This window comes from Alligator mississippiensis, chromosome 3, assembly GCF_030867095.1.
Source record: "Alligator mississippiensis isolate rAllMis1 chromosome 3, rAllMis1, whole genome shotgun sequence".
Classification (NCBI taxonomy): domain Eukaryota; kingdom Metazoa; phylum Chordata; order Crocodylia; family Alligatoridae; genus Alligator; species Alligator mississippiensis.
Genome location: NC_081826.1, coordinates 268,647,762 through 268,675,204, shown reverse-complemented (window position 1 = coordinate 268,675,204; position 27,443 = coordinate 268,647,762). Strand labels below are relative to the sequence as shown.

Below are 27,443 nucleotides of genomic sequence, written 5' to 3'. Positions count from 1 at the left end.
CTGGGGGTCTTCAAAAGGAGGCTAGACAGTCACCTAGCTGGGGTCGTTTGACCCCAGCATCCTTTCCTGCCCTGATGATCTGCTCAGGTCCCTTCCTACCCTACCAACTATGAAACTGTAAGTGCTGCCCCTGCTTGCCTCAGCTTGGGTAAGGCAGCGCTACTCCAAGACTCCAGTGCCAGTTGCCCCAGCTGGGCCTAGGGCCCCAGAACTTCGGAACCCTCCTGGGCTTGCCCTGGAACAGCAGGCACTGGCTGAGGCTGCAATACAACCCTGATTTTTCTTGCTCTGTAGCTCAGCCATGCCAAAACTGCCTCCAATTCAGCTGTGCAATCTCCACGTCTCAAGAACCCCATGAGACCCCAAGCTCTAATCTGCGAGTCCTAGGACAGATTGGGTGAAGGAGATACCTGCTGCCCTCTGCACTCACAATGTTCTAGGGCAGGCACTGGCTCTCTGTGGCATAACAGACAAGTTTGTGTATGAGAGACAGACAGATGCACATAGACAATGTATATCACATACACATGAACATATGTAGTGCGTAAAAAGATTGAGAGAAAGAGAGATTAATATATAAGCTATTTTGTACAGAAATAAATGCATTCATTTTTAAAATGGGATGCTGCTAAATTCAGGAAAGTCATGGAGGGATACCTTGAATTTAAAAAAAAGATAGAGAACAACTGGCCTGAAGCAACAGAAAAAAACAGAATAAAATTAACCTGTCAGCTTGGAAATGTTCACATACAAAGCAAAATCCAGATCCTTGTTTTTGCTCTCTGGAGTTGCCAGATTTGTGAGCCACACTGACTGCTTTCAACTATGTATTTCTGAAGATCAGTTTCTCCCTATCCTACCACCACACGCATCAGTTTTGAAAATGCTTCGTCAGCCAATTTTTTGATAGCTTGACAGCTTTATATTCAGCAAAATCTCAGAAACACAACAGATGCATCTACTTCACCTGGCAGTGAAGAATGAACTGTATCTGCTCATTACGGTGGGGGGAGAACAATAAATCCCCATTTTTGGCATCCCTTTACATTGTGTGTCAAATTTCAGGGTTTGCACTTAATACAGCAGTTACGTATAGCTTGCATTTCTCAGAACAGTTTGTATCTGTGGACATACCCAACTTTCTTTTCCCATAGTATTACTACAAAAAACTCAGCCAGAGAGCATTCTTGGTGTTTCTGAGAAATTATATACCAGGTACCAAGCTCTGCTTTAGAATTATGTGGGTGCCACAATAGCAATTAATCTTACAAAATGCAGTAGGAATCATTTAGGCCAGAGGTTCAAAACAGTCCATAAATTTCTATTATAAGCAATGTTCTCTAAAAACGTGATAGCTAAAACGACAAAATAAACCAATGTGTGCTGTCCTTGCTGCTTATATACATTCAAAAATAGCCTGCAATAGGAAGGTTGGGTAGCTGAGAGAAGGAAGACTCTTTCAAGTTACTCATTGGTCTGTGTCATATTTTAATATCACTAGTATAATATAAGCAGGCACATGGCTTACAGTTGGGACTGCAGCTTGATTTGTGTGGTTAATATGGGCAGTTGAGGAGGAAGTGAATCTACAATAGCCAGGATTAGAAAGGATACTCAGCCTGTTGCAGAGTTTTATAATCAGTTTGGCAAATCTTTCTTTTTTTAATGTGTAAAATAAATAAATACATAAATAAATAAATAAAAATTCCACGATGGTTCATAATCTAGAACTGTTTTCTGGTAATATGATGTGTGTTTGTAATTGCTGAAATCTTAGATTTCTAAAATAAGTAAATGGGATGCCACAGTTAATTTAGATTCCATTTTGTTGGATTGGTATGGATCTCAGGAGATCAACTAGTCCACTTCCTTGTACTGAGGCATGGTCAGATATACTAGATGTTTGTCTAACCTACTCAAAAACTTCCAAAGGAAGTTTCAGCCTCCCAAGATAGCCTGTTTCAGGTTTTTTGTATTCTTGTACTTAGATAGTTTTGTTTTGTTTTCATAACAGTGAGCCTAAATCTTTTTTTGCTGCAATTTGAAATTATTATGTCTTGCTGTAACACCAGTGGATATGGCAAACACTTGATTCATCACTATTCTCTTTATAGCAGTCTTTATGTATTTGAAGACTGCCATCATGTCCTCCCTCGGTTTTCTCTTTTCCAAACTGAATAAACCCAGTTTCTTCAACTGTTTTGCATAAGTCATGTTTTCTAAACTTCTAATCATTCTTGTTTGTCCTCCTCCAATTGTCCACATCTTTCTGTGCATAAAACCGGATGCAGTACTCTAGCTGAAGTATCACTAGCATAGAGTAAAATGATTATCTCCTGCATCATACATACGGTAGTTTTGTTAATATACCCCATAAGGTTTGCTTTTTTGCAACAGCATCATATTGTTGACTTGTGCAAGCTTGATCCATTGTAAGCCCAGTTATCGTCCTATTACTATAGTAACTGCCAGTTTTCTGCACTTTCCCTTAGACTTTCTTCTTGGGAGATAGTTCCAAAATATCTGATTCTCTTGTAACTTTCCTCCATCTTTTAAAACATGTCCCCAAGATGTTCCAACAGTTTGATGGACTGTCACTGTCCTGCCCTATTGTTGTTCCAACAGCCACGTCCAGTACTAAATTCCTTCATTTTCACTGGGCCCTGTCCTTTGGATTACTGTTTAATTGTTCAGAACAATAGCTATATAATCTGCTCCAGGATGGGTGATCTGTAGTAGACTTCTGTCTTTAAGAGGGAGGAGAGGAGCATTTCTTGACCAGCTGTGCATTGTTGCCTGGGGTGGAGGGTACAGTCCAGGCTGTTGTTCAAGCAACAAGACTGGGATGACCTATCTCAAACTAAAAATTAAGACGTTCTCCAGGTGCAAGAAATTCATAGTTTCATAGATGTTAGGGTCAGAAGGGACCTCAAGAGATCATCAAGTCCAATCCCCTGCCCTGGTAGTACTGGGAGTAGGTATCATCACTTTTAGTGAGGTATCTATAGATCACAGATCTACCCAATGTAGATGGCCTTGAGATCACTGACCTAATTCAGTATAGCTGATATTAAGGAACAAATCCATTCCTAACTCCTGTCTGTTGTAAGTAGTTTTGATGTACAGCAGTATTGGTATTAGGGATTGAGGAGTCTTGATCAGACTGGCTCTAAGGCTGGCTCAAAACTCTGACTTTGGCTTATTTGCACTGGAGTTCTTTGTCCCCTGCTTGGAAGGGGAAGCAAAGGAAATGTGTCAGTAAATTTCCTGGCTCTCATGCAGTATTGGTGTAATTATTTCTCTGTTAGCACTTTTGGACATTGACTTCTATGAATTCATCTTAATGGGAAAAGTGGGGAATCTATGTTTGTTTGTTTCCATTAATGTTAATGAGAACTACTTGGTGATTCTTTGGTTAACTAGCACAGGTCATTTCTTTGTTGTTTCACTATAGCCTTTGGTGCCAGAGAAAATTTTCCCATTGAAGAGATTAAACCTTCATTACCAAGGGCCTTTATCCCTAGTCTGCTGTCATCAAAAAAGATTTAGTTCATGTTTGGTATATTTGATCTTTTTATAATCTTGCTTGTACTCTGTCAGACTTCAGCAAATGTACCCTATTCCAGAGATCTCCAGGGATCTTCTGGAAACAGGTTAAATTTGCTGCACTTGTCCTTTCAATAGAGAGCTTAGAAGAGGATTAACTTCTTCTCCTAGATGGTGACTCAGAAATACCATCTTTATTCTCATCTTCATTGGATGAGCCTGAGGTTCTCAGTAACTGATTTCCCTTGGCAACATAAAGGGCTTCCAGTATCTATGTGGACCCTGAGTCCTTAAACCTAAAACTCGCTATAGTCCCAAGGATTTCTCAGTGTTCTGCAGCCCAACCATGTAAGCTTGTAAATCTCAATGTACTTTACAAAAGAGGTTGGGGAATGAGACACAGAGAAGATAAGTGTCACAGTCACAGTAAGCCTAGTAGAGATGGGAAGAGAATCTATCTTGACTCTGTCCCATGTCCTGTTCTGTGCTATCGGCTGCCTTCCATATATAGGAATAGAAGAGATTGCTTTGTGTTTACAAAGAGTCAAATGTGTTTGGCTGTTGGGACTGTTGTGTGTATGCCAGTGTTTTCAAGGAAATTAATATCTAAATTCATGTTTTCATAAAGCTTGTATATATACATGTGGCTTATGGATCTGTAACTTTCATAGTATTTGGATATAAATTTCAGTAGACAATTTGCTAAATCTCTAGGGTTTCCAAAAGGGTTCATAGACTTCATAGACATTAGGGCTGGAAGGGACCTTGGAAGATTATCGAGTCCAGCCCCCCGCCCGAAGGCAGGAAGTCAGCTGGGGTCATAGGATCTCAGCAAGATAAGCATCCAATTTTTTCTTGAAGGTGTTCAATGTAGGTGCTTGAACCACCTCCAATGGCAGTCTATTCCAGACCTTGGGGGCTCGGACAGTAAAGAAATTCTTCCTTATATCCAGCCTGAACCAGTCTTGCAGTAGTTTATAACTGTTCAACTTCATCATCCCTCGGGGCTCTCTAGTGAACAAACATTCCCCCCAGATACTGGTGGTCACCCCTGATAAACTTATAGGTGGCCATCAGATCACCCCTGAGCCTGCGCTTTTCCAGACTAAAGAGCCCCATAGCTCTCAGCCCATCGTCGTAGGCCTGTTTTCCTGATCTCTGATGATGCGCGTGGCTCTTCTCTGGACTCTCTCAAGCTTCTCCACATCCTTTTTGAATTGTGGGGCCTGAAACTGGACTCAGTACTCCAGCTGGGGCCTCACCAAGGCCGAGTACAAGGGGAGATGACGTCCCGGGTTTTGCTTGAGAAGCATCTATGGATGCAAGCCAGAGTTTTGCTCGCTTTACCAGCTGCAGCATTGCATTGAAGGCTCATGTTCATCTTGTGGTCAATGATGGCCCCCAAGTCTTTCTTCCGTAGTGCTAGCCAGCATAGCACTGCTGAGCCTATAAGGATTCTGCAGGTTTTTCCTCCCAAGGTGGAGAACCTTGCATTTTTCAGTGTTAAACACTATTAGGTTCTCATCCACCCATTTGCTGAGCCTGTCCAGGTCAGCCTGGATCACCCCCTGTCCTCAGGTGTAGATGATTTGCCCCAAAGTTTCGTGTCATCAGCTAACTTGGCCAGTCCACTTCTGACTCCAGTGTTCACATCATTATAGATTCATAGATACTAGGGTTGGAAGGGACCTCAATAGATCATCGAGTCTGACCCCCTGCATAGGCAGGAAAGAGTGCTGGGTCTAGATGACCCCAGCTAGATGCCTATCTAACCTCCTCTTGAAGACCCCCAGGGTAGGGGAGAGCACCACCTCCCTTGGGAGCCCATTCCAGACCTTGGCCACTCGAACTGTGAAGAAGTTCTTCCTAATGCCCAATCTAAATCTGCTCTCTGCTAGCTTGTGGCCATTATTTCTTGTAACCCCTGGGGGTGCCTTGGTGAATAAAACCTCACCAATTCCCTTCTGTGTCCCCGTGATGAACTTATAGGCAGCCACAAGGTCGCCTCTCAACCTTCTCTGCAAGCCCTTAACCATACAAGTGGCCCTTCTCTGGACCCTCTCCAGGTTATCCACATCTCTCTTGAAGTGTGGCGCCCAAAATTGAACGTAGTATTCCAACTGCGGTCTGACCAGCGCCCGATAGAGGAGAAGTATCACCTCCTTGGTTCTGTTTGTCATGCATCTGCTGATGCACAATAAAGTGCCATTAGCTTTTCTGATGGCTTCGTCACACTGACGACTCATGTTCATCTTGGAGTCCACTAGGACTCCAAGATCCCTTTCTGCTTCTGTGCCACCAAGCAGGTCATTTCCTAGGCAGTAGGTATGCTGGACATTTTTCCTCCCTAGGTGCAGCACTTTGCATTTCTTCTTGTTGAATTGCATTCTGTTGTTTTCTGCCCATTTGTCCAACCTGTCCAGGTCTGCTTGTAGTTGTTCCCTGCCCTCCGATGTGTCCACTTCTCCCCACATTTTTGTGTCATACGTAAACTTGGACAGAGTACACTTCGCTCCCTTGTCCAAGTCGCTGATGAAGACATTGAAGAGTATCGGTCCTAGGACCGAGCCCTGCAGGACCCCACTGCCCACACCCTTCCAGGTCGATACCGACCCATCCACTACGACTCTCTGGGTGTGACTCTTTAGCCAATTCGCCACCCACCAGACTGTGTAGTCATTCAAGTCACAGCCTCTTAACTTGTTCACCAGTATGGTGTGGGATACTATATCAAAGGCCTTCCTGAAGTCTAAGTATATGACATCAACCCCTACTCCTGCGTCCAGGAGTTTCGTAACCTGGTCATAAAAAGAGACTAGATTAGTCAGGTATGATCTACCTGCTACGAACCCATGCTGGTTTCCCCTCAGCATAATTTTTCCTGCCAGGCTCTCGCAAATGTGAACCTTGATAATTTTTTCAAAGACTTTGCCAAGGATGGAGGTGAGACTGACTGGCCTATAGTTGCCCGGGTCCTCCTTCCTCCCTTTCTTGAAAATGGGGACCACATTGGCCCTTTTCCAGTCCTCCGGGACCTGGCCCGTGTGCCAGGAGTGTTCAAATATTCCCGCCAGTGGCTGTACGCTGACATCAGCCAGTGCCTTCAGTACCCTCGGATGGAGCTCATCCGGGCCTGCCGACTTAAACGCATCCAGTTCCTCCAAGTGACTCTGCACCATCTCAGGGTCTATGCTTGGTGGTCTGGTGCCCTGCTGCTGCCTCTCTACAATCCCAGTGAAAGACTTGTCTTGCCCCTCACTTAGGAATACTGGGGCAAAGAACTCATTGAGGAGTTCAGCCTTGTCCCCCCTGTCCGTCACCAATTGCTTATGCCCATTTAGTAGGGGTCCTATTGGACCCTGGGCCTTCCTTTTACTCCCTATATATCTAAAAAACAATTTCTTGTTGTCCTTAACTTGGGATGCCATCCTCAGCTCCATGGTAGCTTTGGCCTTTCTAACTGCCTCCCTACAAGCACGAGCAGAGGAGGTATACTCCTCTTTGGTAATCTCTCCCTGTTTCCATTTTTTATATGCTCCCCTTTTAGCCTGTAGGCTGCTCTGGATTTCTCTGGTCAGCCAGGGAAGCTTTCTGGCCCCTTTCCCTCTTTTTCCTCGCATCGGGATCATCTCCCTCTGTGCCCGAAGGATCATTTCCTTAAGGCACAGCCACCCTTCCTGGGCTCCCATCACTTCAAAACTACTCTGCAGTGCGTCCTTGACTAATCACCTGAGTTCACTGAAATCAGCTTTCCTAAAGTCTAGCACTTTCACCCTACTAGTTACCTTACCCACTCGACGTCTTATGATGAATTCTATTATTTGGTGATCACTGTCCCCCAGGTGACCACCGATCTGTAGGTCCCCTACCATGTCATCCCCCGTTGCCAATACCAGGTCCAGTAAGGCATTCCCCCTAGTGGGACCATGTACCTCCTGCATCAGGTGGAGGTCCTGTACACAGGATAGGAACCTGCGTGAATGGTGGGACTTTGCTGTCTGCGTCTCCCAGCAGATGTCTGGGTAGTTTAGGTCCCCCATGACTACCGACTCCTTAGTGTTTTATGGTCTCCGAGAGCTGCCTCAGGAGCCCCAAATCTAGCTCTTCCCCTTGGTGTGGGGAAGTAATAATCTTCATCATTAGTGAAGATGTTGAATAATATGGGTCCAAGGACAGAGCCTTGGGAGGACCCCACTGATCACAGGGCACCATGATGTTTGACTTCTGTCAATTACCACCCTCTGGGTCTGACCATGGAGCCAATTTCTCAGCCAACGGATCATGGTGGGCCCAAGGCGACAATTGGCCAGTTTTGCCAAGAGGTGATCATGGGATACCAGATCGAAGGCTTTTTTGAAGTCAAGATATATGACATCAATCTCTTCTCCCTTGTCCAGGTGATAGGTCACCTGGTCATAGAAGGAAATGAGATTGGTCAAGCAAGACCTACCCGCAACAAACCCATGTTGGCTATCCCTCAGGATGTTGGTGTCGGCCAGTCCATTAAGGATGGCCTCTTTAATAAACTTTTCTAAGACCTTCCCCGGGATAGAGGTCAGGCTGATGGGCCTTTAGTTTGCCGGATCCGCTTTCCTCCCTTTCTTGAAGATAGGCACCACATTTGCCTTCTTCCAGTCTTTGGGCACTACACCAGAGCGCCAGGAGTTCTCAAAGATCCGTGCCAGAGACTGGGCTATGATGCTCGCCAGCTCCTTGAGTACCCTGGGGTGTAGATTGTCAGGGCCAGCTGACTTGAAGGTATCCAGCCTTTCAAGGTGTTCCTTCACAAGGTCTGCATTGGTGGAGGGCAGGGAATCTCCCTCATCCGGACCTCCCTGTCTCATAGTGGGCATGGGCGTCCCATGAGATTGATGAAAGACTGATACAAAGTATGCATTTAATAGGTTGATTGTAAATAGTTAGAAAGTCAGTAATGGAAGTGAGGCCCAAAGGTTTTTTAATTGTATGTTTTAAAAGAGTCTGCTTTAATATAAAGCTCATAATATTTCTCAAATGTTTGCTTCTACAAGATTGACTAGAATTCTATTATATTTGCAGAGGTGAATAAGTTGGAAGATCAGTACAACAACATTGAAATTCCAAATGAGGACAGTGTGGTCATCTATTATAAAATCCGACAGCAGCTTGCTAAACTTGGTAAAGAGATTGAAGAATATATTCACAAGCCAAAGTACTGTTTGCCGTTTTTACAGCCCGGAAGGCTGGTAAAGGTACATTGCTTTCCTTTTATTATCTTCTCTGTACCAGACTTGTAAGATTTGTTTGTATTTGCTAGCTGATTCTCCAACAAAAATTTGGTTTATTCCAGTTGAACAGGAGCCTTGACATTACTTGTACTACTTTCATCTTTTAGTGTTGAGTGTTTTAAGATTTGCTTCTAGGACATCTTGGTAATAAATACTTGCCACAATGTACTTCTCTATACTTCTCCATGCTACTTTTAATCTTTTCAGGTAAAAAATGAAGATGACGACTTTGGTTGGGGAGTGGTTGTTAACTTCTCGAAGAAATCAAATGTTAAGGTAAATGAATACGCTACCATTTTTTCATCATTGTCCAAGAAAACCCAAAATTTGCAGGGTTTTTTTTCCACAACAATAAAAGCTGTTTTGTCTTTTTGTCAAAAAGCTGTAAATAGCCCAAGCCTTTTTAGAGCTTCCAGGCAGAAACGTATCCTTGGAGATTGAGGTGACAGTCCTTGATCCCCAGCCTTTATTTTTGGCTACTCTCAGTTGATTGATTAAGTGCCTTGTGTCCTAGCAAAGAGTTACACAGCACATAGAGATGGTGTGTTGAACCTCACCAAATTTTCTGCCTACTTGAATTACCTGCTGAGAGACATAGTCCCCTGTAGCTCTCTTCTAAGCCACCCACAAGAAGGAAGATAATATAGTATCTATGTATAAATGTGTTTATCATAAAATCCCTGTGAAGTAGGAAATTAATTATTTTACAGACAGGCACAAGAGCAGAATTAATTTGCCTTACAGCTACATGGGAAATTCACAGCAGAGAAGGGTATTAAATCTGGATATCCTGTATCCTAGGCAAAGAGCCTTACCACTGGACCTTTCTTACTTGTTGATCTTACTGCGGAAGAGGCAAGAAAGCAGGAGAGATACCAGAAATGCAGAATAGATGTAGAGGAATCTGGAAGAAAATATCATAAGTTGCATGGGGCTCCAAAATGTTTGTTTTTCCCTGCCTTGTCATGTATAACTATCATGAAGCTAAGCTGTAAATGAAAAATTTGCATTCCTGCCCCACTTTTTAACTTTTTTTTTTTTCTTTTTTTAACCTGGTCTTTGGACAGCAATTACGTGCTGAGCTTCTATTCAGAAATGTTTTTGACAAAGCTGGATTCTAGTCTTTGAACTAAAAATAAGTTTTCAAAAAAATCTTTGCATATTGGAATATATGCATATGTTGTTAGGTATCCTGTAACCATGGCAGGTGAACATCAGGGTCTGACTTCTGTCTCTGTATGGATGAGTATCTCTGGTATAGTGGACTTCAGTCCTTAATAGGATCTTTCCATAAATAAATATAGTAACAATAGAAGCAGCAGTATTTTGTGTCTGCAGAAGCAAACCCTCTTTGAAACATTTGCCTGTTGAAATGATAATTTTCTGTTATTTAGAAAATTATTTCTTTTTTTCCTTCAGATTGGGAAAATGGAACCAAATACTCCTTGGACACTATTACTGCTTTTTTATGAACCATTTGACAAGCATCCCCCTTCCCTCCCTTTCTGTAGAGTTGATAACTTCTTTGTCACTAGAGGTGTTTATTCCCACCTCTTGCATCTTTTTTCTTTACATAAATCTTATACTCCCATCTGGCCTATCCCAATCTCATACAGATTCCTTAGATTTTAATGCTAAGATTTAAAATCCTGGTATAGTCTGGAAAGCGAAGTTTTACTTGGAAAAGCACCTTTTACTTAAGCTATTGTGACAGCTGCTAAATTAGTCCTTCAAATGTTGCAGAAACTATGATAATAAGTACTGAAAATTGTCAAATAGACGTATGCAACTCGTAGCATCCATATGGAAAAACCTAGTTTCTTTAGGGATTTTGTCTCTGGGCAAAGATGAGACAAATGCACTTTTAAATAACAGTTTATTTAATAGTTCTAGTTAAAAGAGGCACTACTTCTTTTCGTGGATGTTTGTCTTAGGATCTAAATGCAATTTCATCTAGTACTTTTCTCAGATTTATCATAACCTATACCCTATTTACCTAAATCCAAGATGACTTTGAGTTTAAGATGACCCCTTAATAATTAGATTCTATACATGGAAAATTTATACATTTTAATACTCAGAAACAAACATTTTTTTTTCAGTATGCTATCTACTACCTCCATATTGCGATATTTATAGTGCATATTAGCAAATTATAGTCCATTGTTTATTTCTGGAGACTTCAGGCATAGTGATATGGATTTCAAATTCTTGTCTTTTAAAAATTTATTAATATTTGCATCTAAAGTATAATCTCTATGTAATCCCCAGCCTACCTATCATTATATTTCTCAAATCATTATATTTATAATGCACCTTCATATTACATATGAAGATTTTTGTTGGCGATCTTGAACAGGGTGTGTCATGGTCATTTTGAAGTTTTAGAAAATTGTAAGTCATTTCTCTACCAGTCTGAATTTCAAATCCTTTGAACACTTCTGTGTTCAGAATAAAGTGGTCTGTGTATTCTTGTCTTGTCTCTAGCACTGTCAGAGCATGGACACACATGTTTAAAACATTCCAAATCCTGGCATGCTTCAAATTTGGTATGCTACAAAGTAGGCCTGTGTGATTAGGGAAGTATTCGGCCAATTTGGAGGACAGTGATTCAATTCGGAGATTCGGATCACTGTCCTAAATTGATTTGGCCGAATCAGCTTTGGAAGATTTGGTGCTGATTCAGTGAGATTCGGTGATTTGGATCAGCTGGGGAAAGGCAGGCACAGCTGAGTGGCTCCAGGTTCTCCTGCAGCTCCTCTGGCTGTGCCTGCCTCTCCCCGGGCAGGGGGAGCTGCGGAAGAAGACCCCATGGCTGTCCTGCCAGCCCCATCAGCCACCCATCCCCAGCCTAGTCCTGGCACTTAAAAGCAAAACAAAATCACACTCACTAGCAGCAGCAGCGGTGTTGGGGCCTCTGGGCATTTGTGGCAGAGTCCCTCTGCACAGTGGGGGGCAGCAGGGATGACCCCTCCCTCCCCCCACCTGGCACCCGCATGGCAGCTGTCCCATGGCGCAGGTGCATCACAGCTCGGTAGGGCGCTGCATGCTGCCTGGGAGCTGGGGCTGAGTGCTGCTGGGCTCTGACTGATATGTGAAGCCGCCCCAGCTCCCAGGCAAATCAAGCCAGGGGCTGGGGAATGGATCTGGGGCTGTTCAGGGACCTGACCATTCCCTCAGTTCCCAGTTTGATTCCCCAGTCTTTCCCCCAGCTCTCTGATTGCTTCCCCCAGCTCTTCCCAGGGGGCATGGGCCCCCAGATGATGCAGGATGACAGTAGGCTACCGCTGCCAGCTGGTGATGGGGAAATAGTCCAGAGCTGCCAGCTGGCAGCAGCAGCAGCCTGCTGAAACCCCATGCAAATCTGGGGGCCGTGCCCCCCGGGAAGAGCTGGGGGAATGATCAGAAAGCTGGGGAATCGAACTGGCAGCTCTGGCTGACATGTGGAGCTGCCCCAGTTCTCAGACAGTGCGCGGCACCCTGCCAAGCCACACTGCACCCACGCCATAGGGCATCTGCCATGCGGGTGCCAGGTGGAGGGGCAGGGGGCAGGCAATCCCTGCACTGTGCAGAGGGTCTCTACCATGAGTGTCTAGAGGCCCCAATTGCTGCTGCTACTGCAGCTGGTGAGTGTGGGTCTTTTAATTTTGGTGCCAGGAAGCTGGGGCCGGGCAGGCAGCCACAGGGGCTTCTCCTTGTGGCTCCTCCTGCTGTGCCTGCCTCTGCCCCAGTAGGAGGAGCTGTGGGGGCTCTACCCTCTTGCCACTTGCCCAGCTGGCATTGAGGTTGGTGGGGGGTGATGCAGGGGCAGCTAGCTCCGGGCGGCAGCAGGGCACAGCCCCCTGCTCCCAGTACTGCCACGCCTGCATCCCCCGCCTCTGCCCCACTCCCTGAGTAATGCACTCCCTGCCCTGGCTTGGCAGCTTGTCCCAGGCCCAATCCCTCCCTCCCCCACATCCCTTCCCTCCCTCAATCCCAACAGATTTACCAGCTGGAGGCAGCTGTCAGCTGCCTGTTTAGTCTATGGCCGAATCTCCAAATCAGCCGAATCTTTTTCCAAAGCTTTTCTGAATCAATTCGAAACATCTGAATCAGTTCGGAGCTTTTACTTGGTCTCCTGATTCATTTCAGATTCAGAGATTTGGTCCCTTAATCGGGCCGAATCTCCTCTGAATCGAATCGGCTACCGAAGCTTTGCACAGTCCTACTACAGAGCTCCCTGCTGGAGTATTTCAAAATATCCCTGAAGCCATGCAGTAGAATCCCTTATACCTCACAGCCTCCAGTTTTTTAGAGGTTGCTGAACACAGCTGAGTGCACAGGAGAATGCTCATTAGCTGTCCACTCTGCTTCCCTGTGTCGTTTCCCCCACCCCTGATAGGAAAAGCTAGTGTTTTATAAATGTATTTAGCATACTTAATTTTATGTAGGCTTAATGTTATTAGTGGCTAATATTAATTAAAATTAAGTTTATCCTACTAGTTCATTTGTAGACATTGCCTATTTTTAGTACTGTTGAGAGAGGGGTGCTTTTTTAAGTATTTTTTTTCATGATGTACTAAGTGTCCAGTTTTAATGTCTTTTCAGACATAAGCATGTATTTGCTGCTTAAACTGAGTATGGTCTATGTTTACTCTAAGTGTTTAGTCTGTTCTGAGTTCAAGTAAGCACTATACTTTTCTAAACTTTTGGCTAAGTTCCAGTTTGTCACATACAGATTTCATTTTGTTAATGTAATTCAGATGATGGCAACGTATCTAAACTGAAACAACTACTCTAAGTACCTTTTGTACAAAATAGAACTGAATTCAGAGAATTTCATTCCAGATGTATCATTTAAATTACTGGGGAACGACTTAACAGTGGAACAGGACAACCATGTGTTTATTCATTTTGCCAGTGGACATGTTAAAGTGGCACACAATGGTCTAAGAACCTCTGAATCTTTTCTGGCTCCATTTTGCTGCAAGGGCTGGTAAAGCAAAATGCCTTGATGTATTTTTTATGACGGAAAGGAAAACAGCATACTCTAAACTGAGCCTCAGTGTATAGTCCTCTGTAAGATCTGTTATTAATGTATAAGTAGCACTATTAAAAAGGAGGAGTTGGGTATGGGAAGTTAAAATGGTGCTTCTATTTTGGTTCTAGCATTTGGTTTTACCACCAGGTCATGGGAAATGTCCGGTTGCATTGGGACTGCACTTTGGCAAGCATGGTGTATATTTGTTCTAGCCAAATACCTAATATCTTCTTTTCATAGAAATCTATATTCTTGTTCAGATTCTAGCTGTTTATATAAAATTTTGAGTGTCTACTATGTTGCACTAATTAGTCAGATGTGTTCCTACCTCGCTGCCACAAGGACATTTACTTCCTTTCCATTCCACCCTTTCCTTCTTCCTCCTCCCCTCACCTCCAAATAAGTGCAGTTATGCTGCAAAGAGTGGTTCAGGTATCAGTTGCAGGAAACAATATGGAAATTGAAACCTGCAAATTAAGTAGATACCCCAGTCATTTTTAATCTTGGTAATATTCACCCCAGTTGTTGCCTGGTAACAAGACATACAGGTTCTTGGGTAGAAAGGGGGGTGTGTGTGTGTGTGTGTGTGTGTGTGTGTGTGTGTGTGTGTGTGAGATGAATATACTTTGTGATTAGTATTAATTGAAGTATCTAAGTGTTGAACAGGTAAAGTTGTTCTGCAGTCAGAGGGCAGTGCTTCTTACTTTTTTAATATCTCTTATTACCAGTATTTGAAAATTTGATATTTATTGTTGACTTTTTTTCCTCCCTACTCACAATAGCCAAATTCTGGTGAACTGGACCCGTTGTATGTGGTTGAAGTCCTGCTACACTGCAGCAAAGAGAGTTTGAAAAATTCTGCTACTGAGGCTGCAAAGCCAGCAAAACCTGGTGAGAAAGGAGAGATGCAGGTTTGTAGTCTTTTTCAGAATTTGTTAGTGTTTCCTGCAGCATCTTTTTAGAATATATGTAAACGCCTTCACAAACATTAACAAAAGAGAGGAATCTTTTTGAAAGAGAAGGGAAGTATATTGCTTGGTGTAGCTAGTTTTTAAATGGCCACTGGGCTTTACCTGGAAGGAAGCTGTTTTTCAGTAGTGAACAAAGTACTCCTGTCTGTAACCTAACTCTCCTAGATATTGTGGTGCTTAGTCAGTATTTTGTAACTGCCTTGAAATTTCTAGGGAAAAAACACTGTTCTGAACACACAGAGTCCTAGAAATGTGGTAAGTATATATTATCTGCAAATACAAAGGTATTATTAAACTGTTCTCTATAAGGTGTTCAAGATTCTCAGTTTTAAGGTACTACAGAGAGACTGCGCCATACTATATTTTATTTCTATAGTAGTGTGGCAGGGCACTGTAGGTGCCTGCCACTTTAAGGGCCTGAAGGTAGCAGCCGACAGGTGCCTGATGGGTGCAGCCATTTTGGACCTAGGGCTGCCCATATAAACCAGGCATTTTTGCTGCTGGAAGCCAGGCAACAGCATTGCTTGGCTGCAGGGCTGCTGGTATCATCTGGAGGTAAGGGAAGAGCTGTAGGGGATGGTCAGGAGGCTCCTGGTCCTGGGTACGACCTAAAATTGCACCCTGCTGGGAGTGGCCTGGTGGGGCTCTCAGGGACACGGGATCCCCCAGGAAATGCCAGGCCAGTTACCACCCCGGTGAAAGGCGGGTAGGGGCGCCTTAACCCTAGCCCTCACCTTCGGGTGGGTTTGCGTTGCATTGGAGGTAGTTGCGGGGGTGCAAGCCCCAAGGAGGAGAGGGGGGGCCAGGTACAGCCGAAGCCACCTGAGACCTGCGGGGGTGCGAGACCCCGTGAGGGAGAGTTGGGGCCAGGTACGGTTGTGGCTGCCTGAGCCCTGTGGGGGTTCGAGACCCTGAGAGGGAGAGCGGGGGCCAGGCATGGCTGTGTTCACCTGAGCCCTGCGGGGGTTCGAGACCCCGAGGGGGAGAGTGGGGGCCAGGTACAGGCAAAGCCGCCTGAGCCCTGCGGGGGTTTGAGACCCTGAGAGGGAAGGTTGGGGCCAGGTACGGCTGTGGCCGCCTGAGCCCACCGGGGAGCAAACCCCGTGGCCCCCAGTGAGGGGGCAGTCTGGAGCCCCAGGTGGGGGGGGGCGGAAATTAGGACCCCAATAACGGGGTAGCCCCAGCAAAGGGGGCCAAGATCTGTAGCCCCTGTGAGGGGTGGTGTGCTAGCCCCAAGTGAGGGGCAGAGTTATGGAGCCCCAGTGAAGGGGTAGCCCTAGTGAAGGGGGGCCGAGATCTAGGGGGTAGCCCCTAGTAAGGGGTGGAGATCTGGTTGTCCCAAGTGAGGAGGGTGGTGTGGAGCCCCAAACAAGGGGAGTAGGCTCAGATAAGTTTCCGGACGCCTGAGGCCAAGGTTTGGGCCAGGGGCCGAGTGAATGGGGGCTCAGCCCCAGAGCGAGAGAGGCGAGTCCTGACCCCAGTAAGTCCTCCACTGCTGGGAGGCAGAGTGTGGGTCGAATGTAACATCTGTAGTAGCACCACGACCTGCTGCTCCGGTGGGGGAGTGAGAGTCCCCTGTGAGACCCTGGGGCACCAGTCGTGGTATGAGGTACCCCAGCTCCCCACATCCAGGAAGGGGGACCCAGAGAGAGTGTGGAGCTAGTGAGGCTGGAGGTAGAGTGCCCCCTTGACTGGTCCATGCTGGGGCCAGGACCGAGAAAGTCAAAAGGGCCAGGCGCCCACCACCGGGGCACCTAGAGTCATGGGCCTGGGACCCCGCCTGGCCGAAGGTCCTGAGCGGGGACTACACCCGAGAGGGGAGCCAGCTATGAGGAGCTTGGCAGCCTGGATGAAGGCGACGGAGGCCGCCGGAGCAGAGGGATCAAAGGAGGGTCCTGTCAGGAGGATTCTGGAGCCTAGTGTGTGGCTGGTGTGACTGTTAACATCTGGATGCTATCTGCAAGGCTTGGGCCACGGTGTAGGGGTGGTACAGAGCTGCGGATGCCCCCTTTATCGGGGTGCAAAGAAAAATGGGAAGCCTCCCGCCTTATTTAACAGCTTATTAATTTTCCAGCAAGTCGTGGCGGGCGAGACAGGTGGGCAGCGTGCCCGGAGGCAGGTGGGAGGCCGGCGACTGCTGGCCTGAGAGAAGCCCACTTTGCCACAAGTAGTAGTATATTTTATGTCTGTTATATCTCACCAGCTTCTCAGTTTCAAGGTACTACAGTCAGACTTCCATTAAATTTAAGGAATTTAGCTACTGCTTTGGAAATTTTAGGACTTGATCATCTAGTTCTATGAATACTGTTCTTGATTTGTGGGTCTCTTTCATTTCAGATAGTCCTAATTTTTTCACACTTTTCTTTTTCTTTCCATTGTAAACCTATCAGCTTTGCCAATTTATTTAATACAGTGTTCCATTCTAAAAAAATAAACTTCTAGCCAGTTTCCATTTAATAATATTATAAGTAGTTCTCAATTTTGAGAGGGGAAAAGGTTGGAAGAGCATATAACAAATATTTATAGAAGACAATGACCTTGCCAGCAGATTTGGCCATTTTCAGCCTTATATAATGGTGTAAATCATTTAATTTTTGGATCACAGATCTGGCTCTTCAGCTTACTGTATAATGTCTGAAAATTCTGATCAGGCTGAAGATTTAGCCCTGATGTTTTTCAGTGTGTCTTACTTGTGTTAGCATTGGTGCATATTGATTTTGTTAGTCATGATTTAATCAATAAGCACAGAAATAAGTTCTCCAGAAAGGGGTTTCAGTGATTTAAATTCCTGAGGTATGGGAAGGAATTAATCCAGTCTCCTGCATCCTGGGTGAGTGCTCTAATCAGTAGCTATTGCATAAAATGTGGAACTACTAAACCTTTGCTGCCTCTTGGGCATCTTTCCAAAGAGAAGTGTGATTCTGGCTCTGTTTTTGAAACTCAGCTATAAACACCTATTTTTCAGGAGAGGATCATGGATTATGGTTCTTGAGTGGAGGGAGAAGACTATAATCCATCATAAAACACAGAGAAACATAGGATTTGAGAGCGAACCTACCTTTAGTGTTTCCTGTTAGCTAGCACCTATTAAGTAGTAGCTAGCACCTATTAAGTAGTTCTCCACTCATACTGGTTAGTTAGATCTCAGGCACTCCATGCATGCATTATATGGGAAGAATAGGTGCTTAAAGCACCAGAGATCAGGCAATCTAAAAATTAGATGTTGCAGTGCTGAATCAATTTATTCTGTAATAACCTAAGATGCCAACTGTTGTTGATCAACATTAGCTAAATCAATTCTTAATATTTCAGTGCTTATTGATTTGAAATTCATGGTTTTTTGAGCTGCACAGTTAGCAGTTTAACTCTTAGTCTGTTTTTATAGAGGTTTATTTTTTGTTGGTAAACTAATCAATTTTGATTAGCAATTAAGTTGTTTTTGAACTTTAACAGAACACGTTGCTTACATTAAGTAATCAAATCTTTGGCAGGAATTTTTATAAAATGAAGATTTAAGTTTGACATCTTTTCATCCCTCTTAAATAATGCAGTTTTGCAGGACTTGTTTTCTTGCTCTGTTAAAGCAGTAGAAAGAAAGGGGACAGATGCCAGAATGGAAATCTTATTAATTGAGTGTATATAAATATTTATACAAGATATGAACATATAGTAAATTTATTGGATCTGACAAAACGTGATTTTATAAAAAAAAAAAAATACTTTTTATAGTTCAAAATGCATATATATTTATCATAGACTCATAGAAAATTAGGGTTGGAAGGGACCTCAGGAGGTCATCTAATCCAACCCCCTGCTAAAAGCAGGACCATCCCCAACTAGATCATCCCAGCCGTGCCTTTGTCTAGCCAGATCTTAAAGGAACAGTGCACAACCTCTCTGGGTAAGCCTGTTCCAGTGTTTTACTACCCTCCTACTGAGAAAATTATTTCTAATATCTAACCTAAACTTCCCTTGCTGCAACTTGAGGTCATTGCTCCTTGTTCTGTCATCTGCCAATTTATGTGCAAATACAATCAATTTTTTGTTGAATTCACTAAAATGGTATTGATTTTTAAATAAAAATACACTGGTTGGAATAAAAATTAAATTTATTAAAGTTTTCTGTTAGTATCATTTGGCGATCATATTGGTTGTACAAGAGTTTAAAAGTTTTTCAGTTGAATTACTGTTGCTCTGTTAAATATGTCTCTCATTAATTGCTAGGAAAAAGTCACCAAGAATATAAATAAAGTGCAATTTTAAATCCTGTCCAACAAAACTCTTCTGTTTACGATTACTTTAAAACATGAAGCTTGTTTTTAAATCTCATGCTTTTCTGGATGTCAGGGTCAGATTTGATGCCTGCTGTATTTACTTGCTGTGCTCTGGTATTTTGAAATACCTGCACATGCATTGTTTGTAATGGGCTTGCATGCCTCCCAAAATATAAAAATTGATGTCCATGATTACTTGTAGTACAGTAACTTTTAAGACCCCTGCAAAGGACTGCAAAATTCTTGGCAATATTTCTTAAGAATATTGGCAATGTGAAGAAACAGTAAGCTTCAAATTCTCAAGGAGAAATAAGGAATTAGTTTCCTTTTCCCTTAGAAGAAAACATCAGAAAATGCTAGTCAGAAGAGACTTGAACCTCGAATGGAACCATAGTCAAGGAAGCAGTGGGAAAGATCAACTCTTGCGGCGTCCTTCTCTTGACCCAAGTGTGAAGAACATGGATTCATCATCACCAACATACTTTTCTACTAGAAAAAATAGGTACAAGACATCATTGCATCACCCGTGATCTAAGCATTGGTACTTTAATGATTGTGTCATCATTTGTCCCCAAGATCACAAAGATGTCTGCATCACTTGAGCTATGCTAGGAGCTGGTGATTGCTGGACCAATCACTGTCTTATCCACGTATCCACCAATGCCTCAATGAAAAATTGGTGAATTCCAGTCGAAAGCTATGGGAGAATGTTGGCCATCTTTGAGATGCCTTCAAGTCCACTGATTGGACTTGCAAAGAGACACTTGGATTCTCTACCAGGAAACACCAAGACTGGTTTGAGAATGACTGGAAGATCCAAGAGTTGTTTGACTGCAAGTACATTTTGTACTTAGCAGAATGACACCAACTCCAAGCAAAAGAAATTGAATCACCAACCAGCCAAAGCAGAGGTGCAAAGGAAAAGAACAGATGGTGGGAAGATGAGGCAAAGGAGATTCAACGTTTCGCTGACATCAATAGTATGCATAGTTTGTTTGTTTTTAATTCCATCAAAGCCACACCCCTTGAGACCTAAGGATGGAGGAGACCTGATCAAGGAAAAAGAAGCCATCAGTTCCTTTTGGAAGAAGCGTTTTGAAGACCACCTCAGTCAAGACTCAGTTGCCAAGAGTGTTCTCAATTCCATCTTACAACACCCAGCCAGAGACAATCTTGGAATCCCTCCAACCCTTGACGAGGTAAGGAATGCCATCGAGCAGATGAACAACAAGGCATATGGAGCAGATGCTGTAGTGTGTGGTCACTCGGAAGCAGACCTTCAGGCAATTGTCAGCATCTTTCCCAAGGCATACAAGAAAGTGGGATTGATGCTTAATGTTCAGAAGACTAAGGTCCTCTATCCACAAGCTCTTATCGAGCAGTTCCCAGACCTGGTCATTCAGATTCACGGCGAGACTCTAGAATGTTGAGAATTTCCTGTATCTTGGAAGCCATCTTTCCTAGAAGGCTGACATCTATTAAGAATTTCAACGTTGCATCAAATGTGCAAGTGCAGACTTTGGATGCCTGAGGATCATAACATCAGATTCGAAACCAAGCCTCATGGTTTATCAAGCAGTCAGGATCCCTACCTTGCTGTACTGACGTAGACATCATACAGGAGACATCTCAAGCTGTGATGAGAAGAACCATCAACGCTGCCTACAGAAGATCCTTCAACTCCAGTGGGAAGACACATGCACCAACATTAGCATCCTCATACAAGCAAACACCACGAGCATTGAGGTGATGATCATCCAACATCAACTTCGCTAGGCCAGCCGTGTCATCCGGTTGTCTGACTCCAGACTCCTGAGGCAAATCTTATTCTAGCTCAATCAAGGCATACACTCAAGAGGAGGGCAGAGAAGGTGTTTCAAGGACATCCTTAAGGCCAACTTGAAAGAATGCAACATTGACATCAACTCATGAGAGACTATTGCGCAGCACCGCCCCAAATACAGGAACAGTCTGCTGCAAGGATCTCAGTACTTTGAAAACTTACAATGACAACAGGAGACAAAAAGTGGGAGCTGCAGAAACAGCATGTTGCAGACCAAACCAAGAATCCAGAGCCTTTCACCCTTGCACAGAAACATGTGCCTGAGTTGCAATAGAACCTGCTGATCCTGGATTGGCCTTGTCAGCCATCTTTGGACTTACAGCTAAAGCAGCCATGGAAGACAATCATCCATGACTGGGAGGAATTGCCAGTGGTGATGAAAAGAAAACATTACAAATGGCAAAATTTTGTGATGTTTGGGTTGCACAGTTTGGTTCATTTTTATTAACTTGCACATCTAGTCTGAAACTTGGATAATGTATATCTTACCAGACTGGACTATGGTGGTTTTCTCTATACAGTAAACATCTGAAAACCTACAACATTTAGTTTTCTTTGTCAAAACCTTGCAAGTATTTTAGTCTTCTTCCAGTTAGAATTATATTGCAAGTTTCCTAGTGAGTACTTTATAGAAGTGCTTTTCAACTTTTGGCCATTCAAAAAATTGGTTAACACCTTTATTATAGAAAATGATCCAGCACTCCCAGAGATGATTATTAAATCAAAAATGAATGAGTTTTGCAGGATGTCAGGTTTACGCATTTGGCACTCCATACTAAGCATTTTTCTTATACATGGTAAAACATACAGACTCTGACTTATCTACCATTAAACCTAGTGTAATGGAAGAAGTTGCTTTGGTACACTTATTTCTTTAACATCCCTAATCCAATGCTACTTCTGTATAGTACAATTTAATACAACTACTATGTTATAAGAGATTCTTAGTTAAAATGTATAAGAATTCCCATGTTGCTAAACAGAACAAGGATATTAAAAGTACAATATTTAGAATTACATATTTTTTAATTTCACGTGTATAATTATGAACAACTTGCATTAAATTCCTGATAAGGATAACACACATCTATTATTAGATTAATCTGTTATTAGATTATTATTATTACCAAAGTGTGTGTGTGTGTGTGTGTGTGTGTGTGTGTTCAGGTTTCATAGTAGCTAGGGTCAGGAGGGACCTGAACAGATCATCTAGCCTGACCCCCTGCCACAGGCAGGAATGAATGCTGGGTTCACAAGACCTCAGACAGGCGATCATCCAACCTCCTCTTGAATTTGCCCAAGGTAGGGGCGAGGACCACTTCCCTGGGAAGTTGGTTCCAGATTTTGGCCACCCTAACAGTAAAATATTGCCTTCTGATCTGTAACCTAAACCTATTCTCCATCAGCTTATGACCATTAAGGTACCTTGCTAAATTGGGGCTTTAAGCATTGAAGTTAGTTTTCTAAAATTTGTGAAGAGTACTTTTGTATGCCTGTGTTCTGAAATCTAAATACAAGGATACCAAACCTTAAACTCTGTAACAATTGAGGTTGCATCTACATATGTGCCCTTACGGGGCAACAATAAACCACAGACCTTATTGCTCCCAAGAAGCTCTTGGGTGCACAATTTGCATGTGCGCCCAAACCACAGCACATTTGAGCAGAGTCGCAACAGATAGCCCCAATTGGCAGGGACCCCCAGGGGTCAGCCTGCCAACCCACTGTTCTGTGGAGGGGCTGACTGGAGCACAGGGGTGCTTCAGTGTGGGGCTAGTTGGCATGTAGCCCCCACACTGAAGCACCTACGTGTCCCAGCCAGCCAGCTTAGTACCTACACATGCACTGCTGCGCGCAAAAAAAAAAAAACCCACAGCACAGTAGGACTTGTATTTACAAGTTCTACCCTGCTGCAGTTTATTAGTTTTGAGCACCCTAATAGGAGCACATGTGTAGACACTGAGACTTTACAGTTAATTACCTATCTGCTCAGTAAATGTCTCATGTACTTTCTGGGCCGTAGAGTTCAGGAGGGTTGAAAGTTTGCCCACAGAACAGAGGAAAGGAAAGGGCTGAGAAAAAGTTTAGAGGGTTCTCACCATGGCTTTAACAACCTTTAACAGGTGAATGCTTCCATTTTAAGCACTTTTATGTTGGTTTAAAGGTAACCTGTAATATCACCCTCAGTTACTTTGGCCCACAACCTTGGAGGTGGTTAGGAGCCTAACTCTGAGTGCAGGGGGAGCTGCGCCCCCAAACACCTTTGAGGACCTGGGCCTGAGTTCATATTTTTCCAAGTTAATCTGGGCATGATCTCCGTTATAAACAAAAGACCCAGTGAAGTCCATAAAGCTTTAAGTTACTTTGTCTTAAAGCAGGCACCTGTTAATGTTATAACTGACATTCTACTAAGCCAAGCTTGGAAGGAGCCTGCAGTTAGTTATTATTTTGAACACTCTACCAGCATCATTCACTTTCACTTTTGCATGGCCAGAGAATCAGTCACAAAATAGAAGTCTTTAGCTAACATTTCAACCTGGGTTACAGTATACAGTTATTACAGCTCTGGAATATAAAAAACAGGATTAGAAAGGACCTCCTGTGTTATTGAGTCCAGTCTTCTATTACTCCAGGCAATATAATTCCTTTAATAAACTTAACAAGCTCCATTTTAAAAGCATTGCAGGTTTTTCCCTGTACTGTTTCATTTGGGAGGCTGTTCCAGAACTTTACTCCTCACTTGTTCAAAAACCACCTTCTAACTTCCAGCCTAAATATGTTCATGGTCAGTTTATATATCTATTTTTTCTTGTGCCAACATTGCCTTTTTTGGGGGGGGGGGATTAAATAGTTCTTTTTATCCCCCTTTGCTGGTGCTTTACCTCCTGATGTTCTTGCAGAATCAACCTTTGTTTCCTAGGCTAAACAGGCCGTGCCTCATTTTAGACTCCTTGCAAGGAAGGCTTTCCGTTCTTCCAACTGTCCTAGTAGCCCTGCACCTATTGAGGTTTGAAATCCTCTTTCTTGGGTGTGGAGGACCAAAACTGTTCACAGTATTTCAGACTTGAGTTCACAACAGGGCCTTGCACCTTGGCTTTGATATATTACCTCTTTTGGAAGTACCTCATCTGATACCTGTGTTTACCATTTATCACAGCAACAGCATGTTAATGTCTCACAGGCCAGGAACAGACATTACACTTACTGATATAAATGATCAGAAACTGATCTATACCTGTAACTCAACAGAAGTTTGGCACATAGACTGATTTAAAATGGCAGAGCTCAGTCTAAGATTTACCTGCTTTACCTGTGGCAGGTTAAGGTGTTAGGTCTATAGTGTGTCAGGGTTGAGCAAAATCTTATGTAGTGTTTAGAGTATGGTTGTATGTGATAGTTTGTATAGAGATGATCTTGCCTCAGGCAAGGGGTTGGACTAGACCTCTAGAGGTCCCTTCCAACCTTACTTTTTCTGTGAATGTGACTCATTCTTATTGAAGACTGAGAAGTATTTATTTCGTTTCAAGCTCATACCCAAATGATCTTTCATCTCTGTCCCATGCTCTCTGCACAGAGGTTCAATTTCTGCTTCCTTTGTCCTTTTATTTATGAGCCTGAACAACCTTCTACTGTTTGTCTTAATATCTTTTGCAAGGTCCATCTCACCTCACCTTTTAGCAATTTGCACTCCTCAACCCTCCACCGCACATGCACATACTGTGGGGAATTTTAACTACTCTGAAGCAAGAGAATTGTTCCTTTTCTTTGAAGCTCTCAAATGTATTCAACAGCCCTTGCAATGGCAGGACGTTGACAGTGCCCTTGTTCCCTTGTTTTACCTGTTGTAGATTAAGGTGTTCTTAGTATCTTTGGGCAGTGTATCTTGTGTGAAAGGGGTATTTGTGTAGTTTTGGGCTAAGTTAGACAAGAACTTGTATATGATGGTTTGGGGTGTCTTGTTTGGAGCAGGGGCAGACAAGGTTCTTTGGGTGAATCCGATGTCTTTTATTAGAGCAACTCAGTTAGTTGGAAAAATTCTTTTGCAAGTTTTCGGGTACAGATATCCTTTGTCAGGCAGAGGAAGCATCTGCAGTTGGTCTGTGCTCTTCCTGGATGGAATAGTAAAGCAGCCAGAGGCCAGTACATATGCAAGAAAGCTAGTCAGTTAAAATGTAAAATGAGGTTGTTTGGAGCAGTGGATTGAACTAGATTATCTCCTCAGGTCCCTTCTAGCCCTACTATTTTCTCATTCTTTTTAGGTCTGGAGCTATCCTTTACAAGATTAAAACTGTTGTTTGAGGCACAATTTCATTGTAGTTTTGTACCTTTCCCCAGGTCTCTACAGTCCTGGATCTCTTCAGTCCAGTTGACTTCACCTTCATTTTTCAGTTTTTCCTTTTGGACTTGATGGTATTAGGACACAGGCACACAAACGAGTTACTGATATATAAAAAAGTGAGGGGTGGGGACATGGATTTACAGCAGACCTGCCACACCACAGCAACTACCTGTGTGCACACTTGCCCCTTGGTAAATGGTGAAAGCTAATCTGTAGCATCTTAGCTGTTGGTGAAACTGCGTACACAGGCAGCTAATGTGTTGAAAAACTGCCTTTGTTTGCCTCACAGTAGCTTGTTCTTATGCCCATGCTCTTAACTACAGAGCTACTCTTGCATATATCCTTTAATTAAAACACAGTCAACACATGTTCCAATATGATATTCTGTAACAGGTTCTTCATATGCTATCTTCGCTGCTTATCAGAACCAGGTCCAAAGTAACAACTCTTGGTTTGTAGCTGTTGGCTACGACATCCAGTAATGCTTGGACCCTACCATTATTAGTATTTGATCCCCAGGCTGTACCTGGGAAATTAGTCTCCCTGGTGACATTTTTCTTCCAACCCCAGATATGTCGTCCAAATCCAACTCTAAATTTGTAACAGGTCCCAGTACTACCCTAGCAGCCCCTCTCACCAGCCTTTTCTAAAGAGATTTTTGTCCCAACAGATTCTGCTATCCTTTCTTAGTCCTTTTAAGTCTGTCACATCATTAGTAAAGAATGCTCCCATACAGCATTCCCCTTTTATTTTTCTCTCATTCCTGAACAGTGCATACCTTTCAATACCTGTGTTTTAATTGAGATTTTTTTTTGTTTCGTTTTTCACCATATTTTGTTAACCATGTGGTGTCCAGTGTCATGTCCTATACCAGTAATTCCGATTTCTTGGTTGTATTCTCTGGGCTAGTATGCAAACACTCAAGCTGTTTCTTACTGACAGCTTCCAAGTTTCTATCAGGAATTTTTCTAAGTGTATGAACTACCAGACTACTATCTTCTATCTACATTCTTTCTCCTTGCTCACCATTCTCCTACCCTTATGTATCCCTTTTATCCATCACTGTATCCTTATTCACTTAATCATTTTCTTCCTGTTTACTAAAACCAGATGTAGATACAACACAAGTCTCTCCCAGCCTGTTCCTCTTCCTCCTCTTAACCTTATCAGTTCTGCTGGCCCCTGTCCCAGAGACCCAAAGTACTCAGATGGAGTCTGCCCATTGATAAAATTCCTTTTTCTGTGAATAATACTTTCCAGTGATTGAATATCCTAAAACTGTCAGAGATTGGAAAACATATAAGAATGAAACTTGCAAAGTAAAAAGCAGCTTGTTTACTGCAAAGAAGTTTGAAATTTATGATAAACTTCACTTTTCATTAATGCAGTGGATCAAAAACACTTGAAATCTCCCAATTATTAATGTTTTGTTTACCACACTGTTGTGACAGGTTGTTCCTGTTTTGGTGCATCTTCTCGCAGCTATCAGCAGTGTCCGACTTTACATACCCAAAGATCTGAGACCTATTGATAATAGACAAAGTGTGTTGAAATCTATACAGGTAAGTTCCACTAGAATGTATGCCAAACTTATTGAAGCATGTACATTCCGGCCTGCTCCCTGTGTTTGATTATCTAAGGTATAGCGTTTCTGAAACTGAGTTGCACATAAAACATTTGTGTTTGAAGGCAACCAGTGCTTTTGTCTGGCTTTAAAAATTGTTGAAATCTACAAATAAAAACCACAGCTAAAGGTTTTATTGAAGCAGCATGAATTTATAAAACAATATAACTGCCACCTGGTTTTCAATCTGCTCATTAGAAATACACTTAAAGCTTAAATATTCCCATTTGCTGCTGTTGTCTGCATTACAATAATGCATTTGTAATCCCTTTGTTTCAGGAAGTTCAAAAGCGGTTCCCTGATGGGGTACCATTGCTAGATCCTATTGACGACATGGGTATTAAAGATCAAGGGCTGAAGAAGGTCATCCAAAAAATAGAAGCATTTGAGCATAGGATGTATTCACACCCACTTCATAATGATCCCAATTTGGAGACAGTTTATAAGCTTTGTGAAAGAAAAGCCCAGGTAAGGTATTATCTATTTCAACAACCGATGGGGAACAGATAAGTTTGCTCCTTTTACTGAATAGATTTTTTTAATTGAAAATCCAAATTAC

The 27,443-nt window shown here is 43.1% G+C and overlaps 1 protein-coding gene across 2 annotated transcripts in view; it reads left to right on the top strand.

Annotated features, from left to right (window-relative positions):
- MTREX (Mtr4 exosome RNA helicase) overlaps window positions 1-27,443 on the top strand; it is a 94,228-nt gene that overhangs the window by 48,228 nt on the left and 18,557 nt on the right. Inside the window, exons 17-21 of one of the 2 annotated variants that reach the window (XM_006267305.4) lie at window positions 8,605-8,777; window positions 9,021-9,089; window positions 14,616-14,744; window positions 26,712-26,822; window positions 27,164-27,352. In XM_006267305.4, coding sequence (XP_006267367.2) covers window positions 8,605-8,777; window positions 9,021-9,089; window positions 14,616-14,744; window positions 26,712-26,822; window positions 27,164-27,352 — 671 coding nt within the window. The remainder of the gene's footprint in view (window positions 1-8,604; window positions 8,778-9,020; window positions 9,090-14,615; window positions 14,745-26,711; window positions 26,823-27,163; window positions 27,353-27,443) is intronic. The other variant, XM_059725177.1, reaches the window with a different exon arrangement.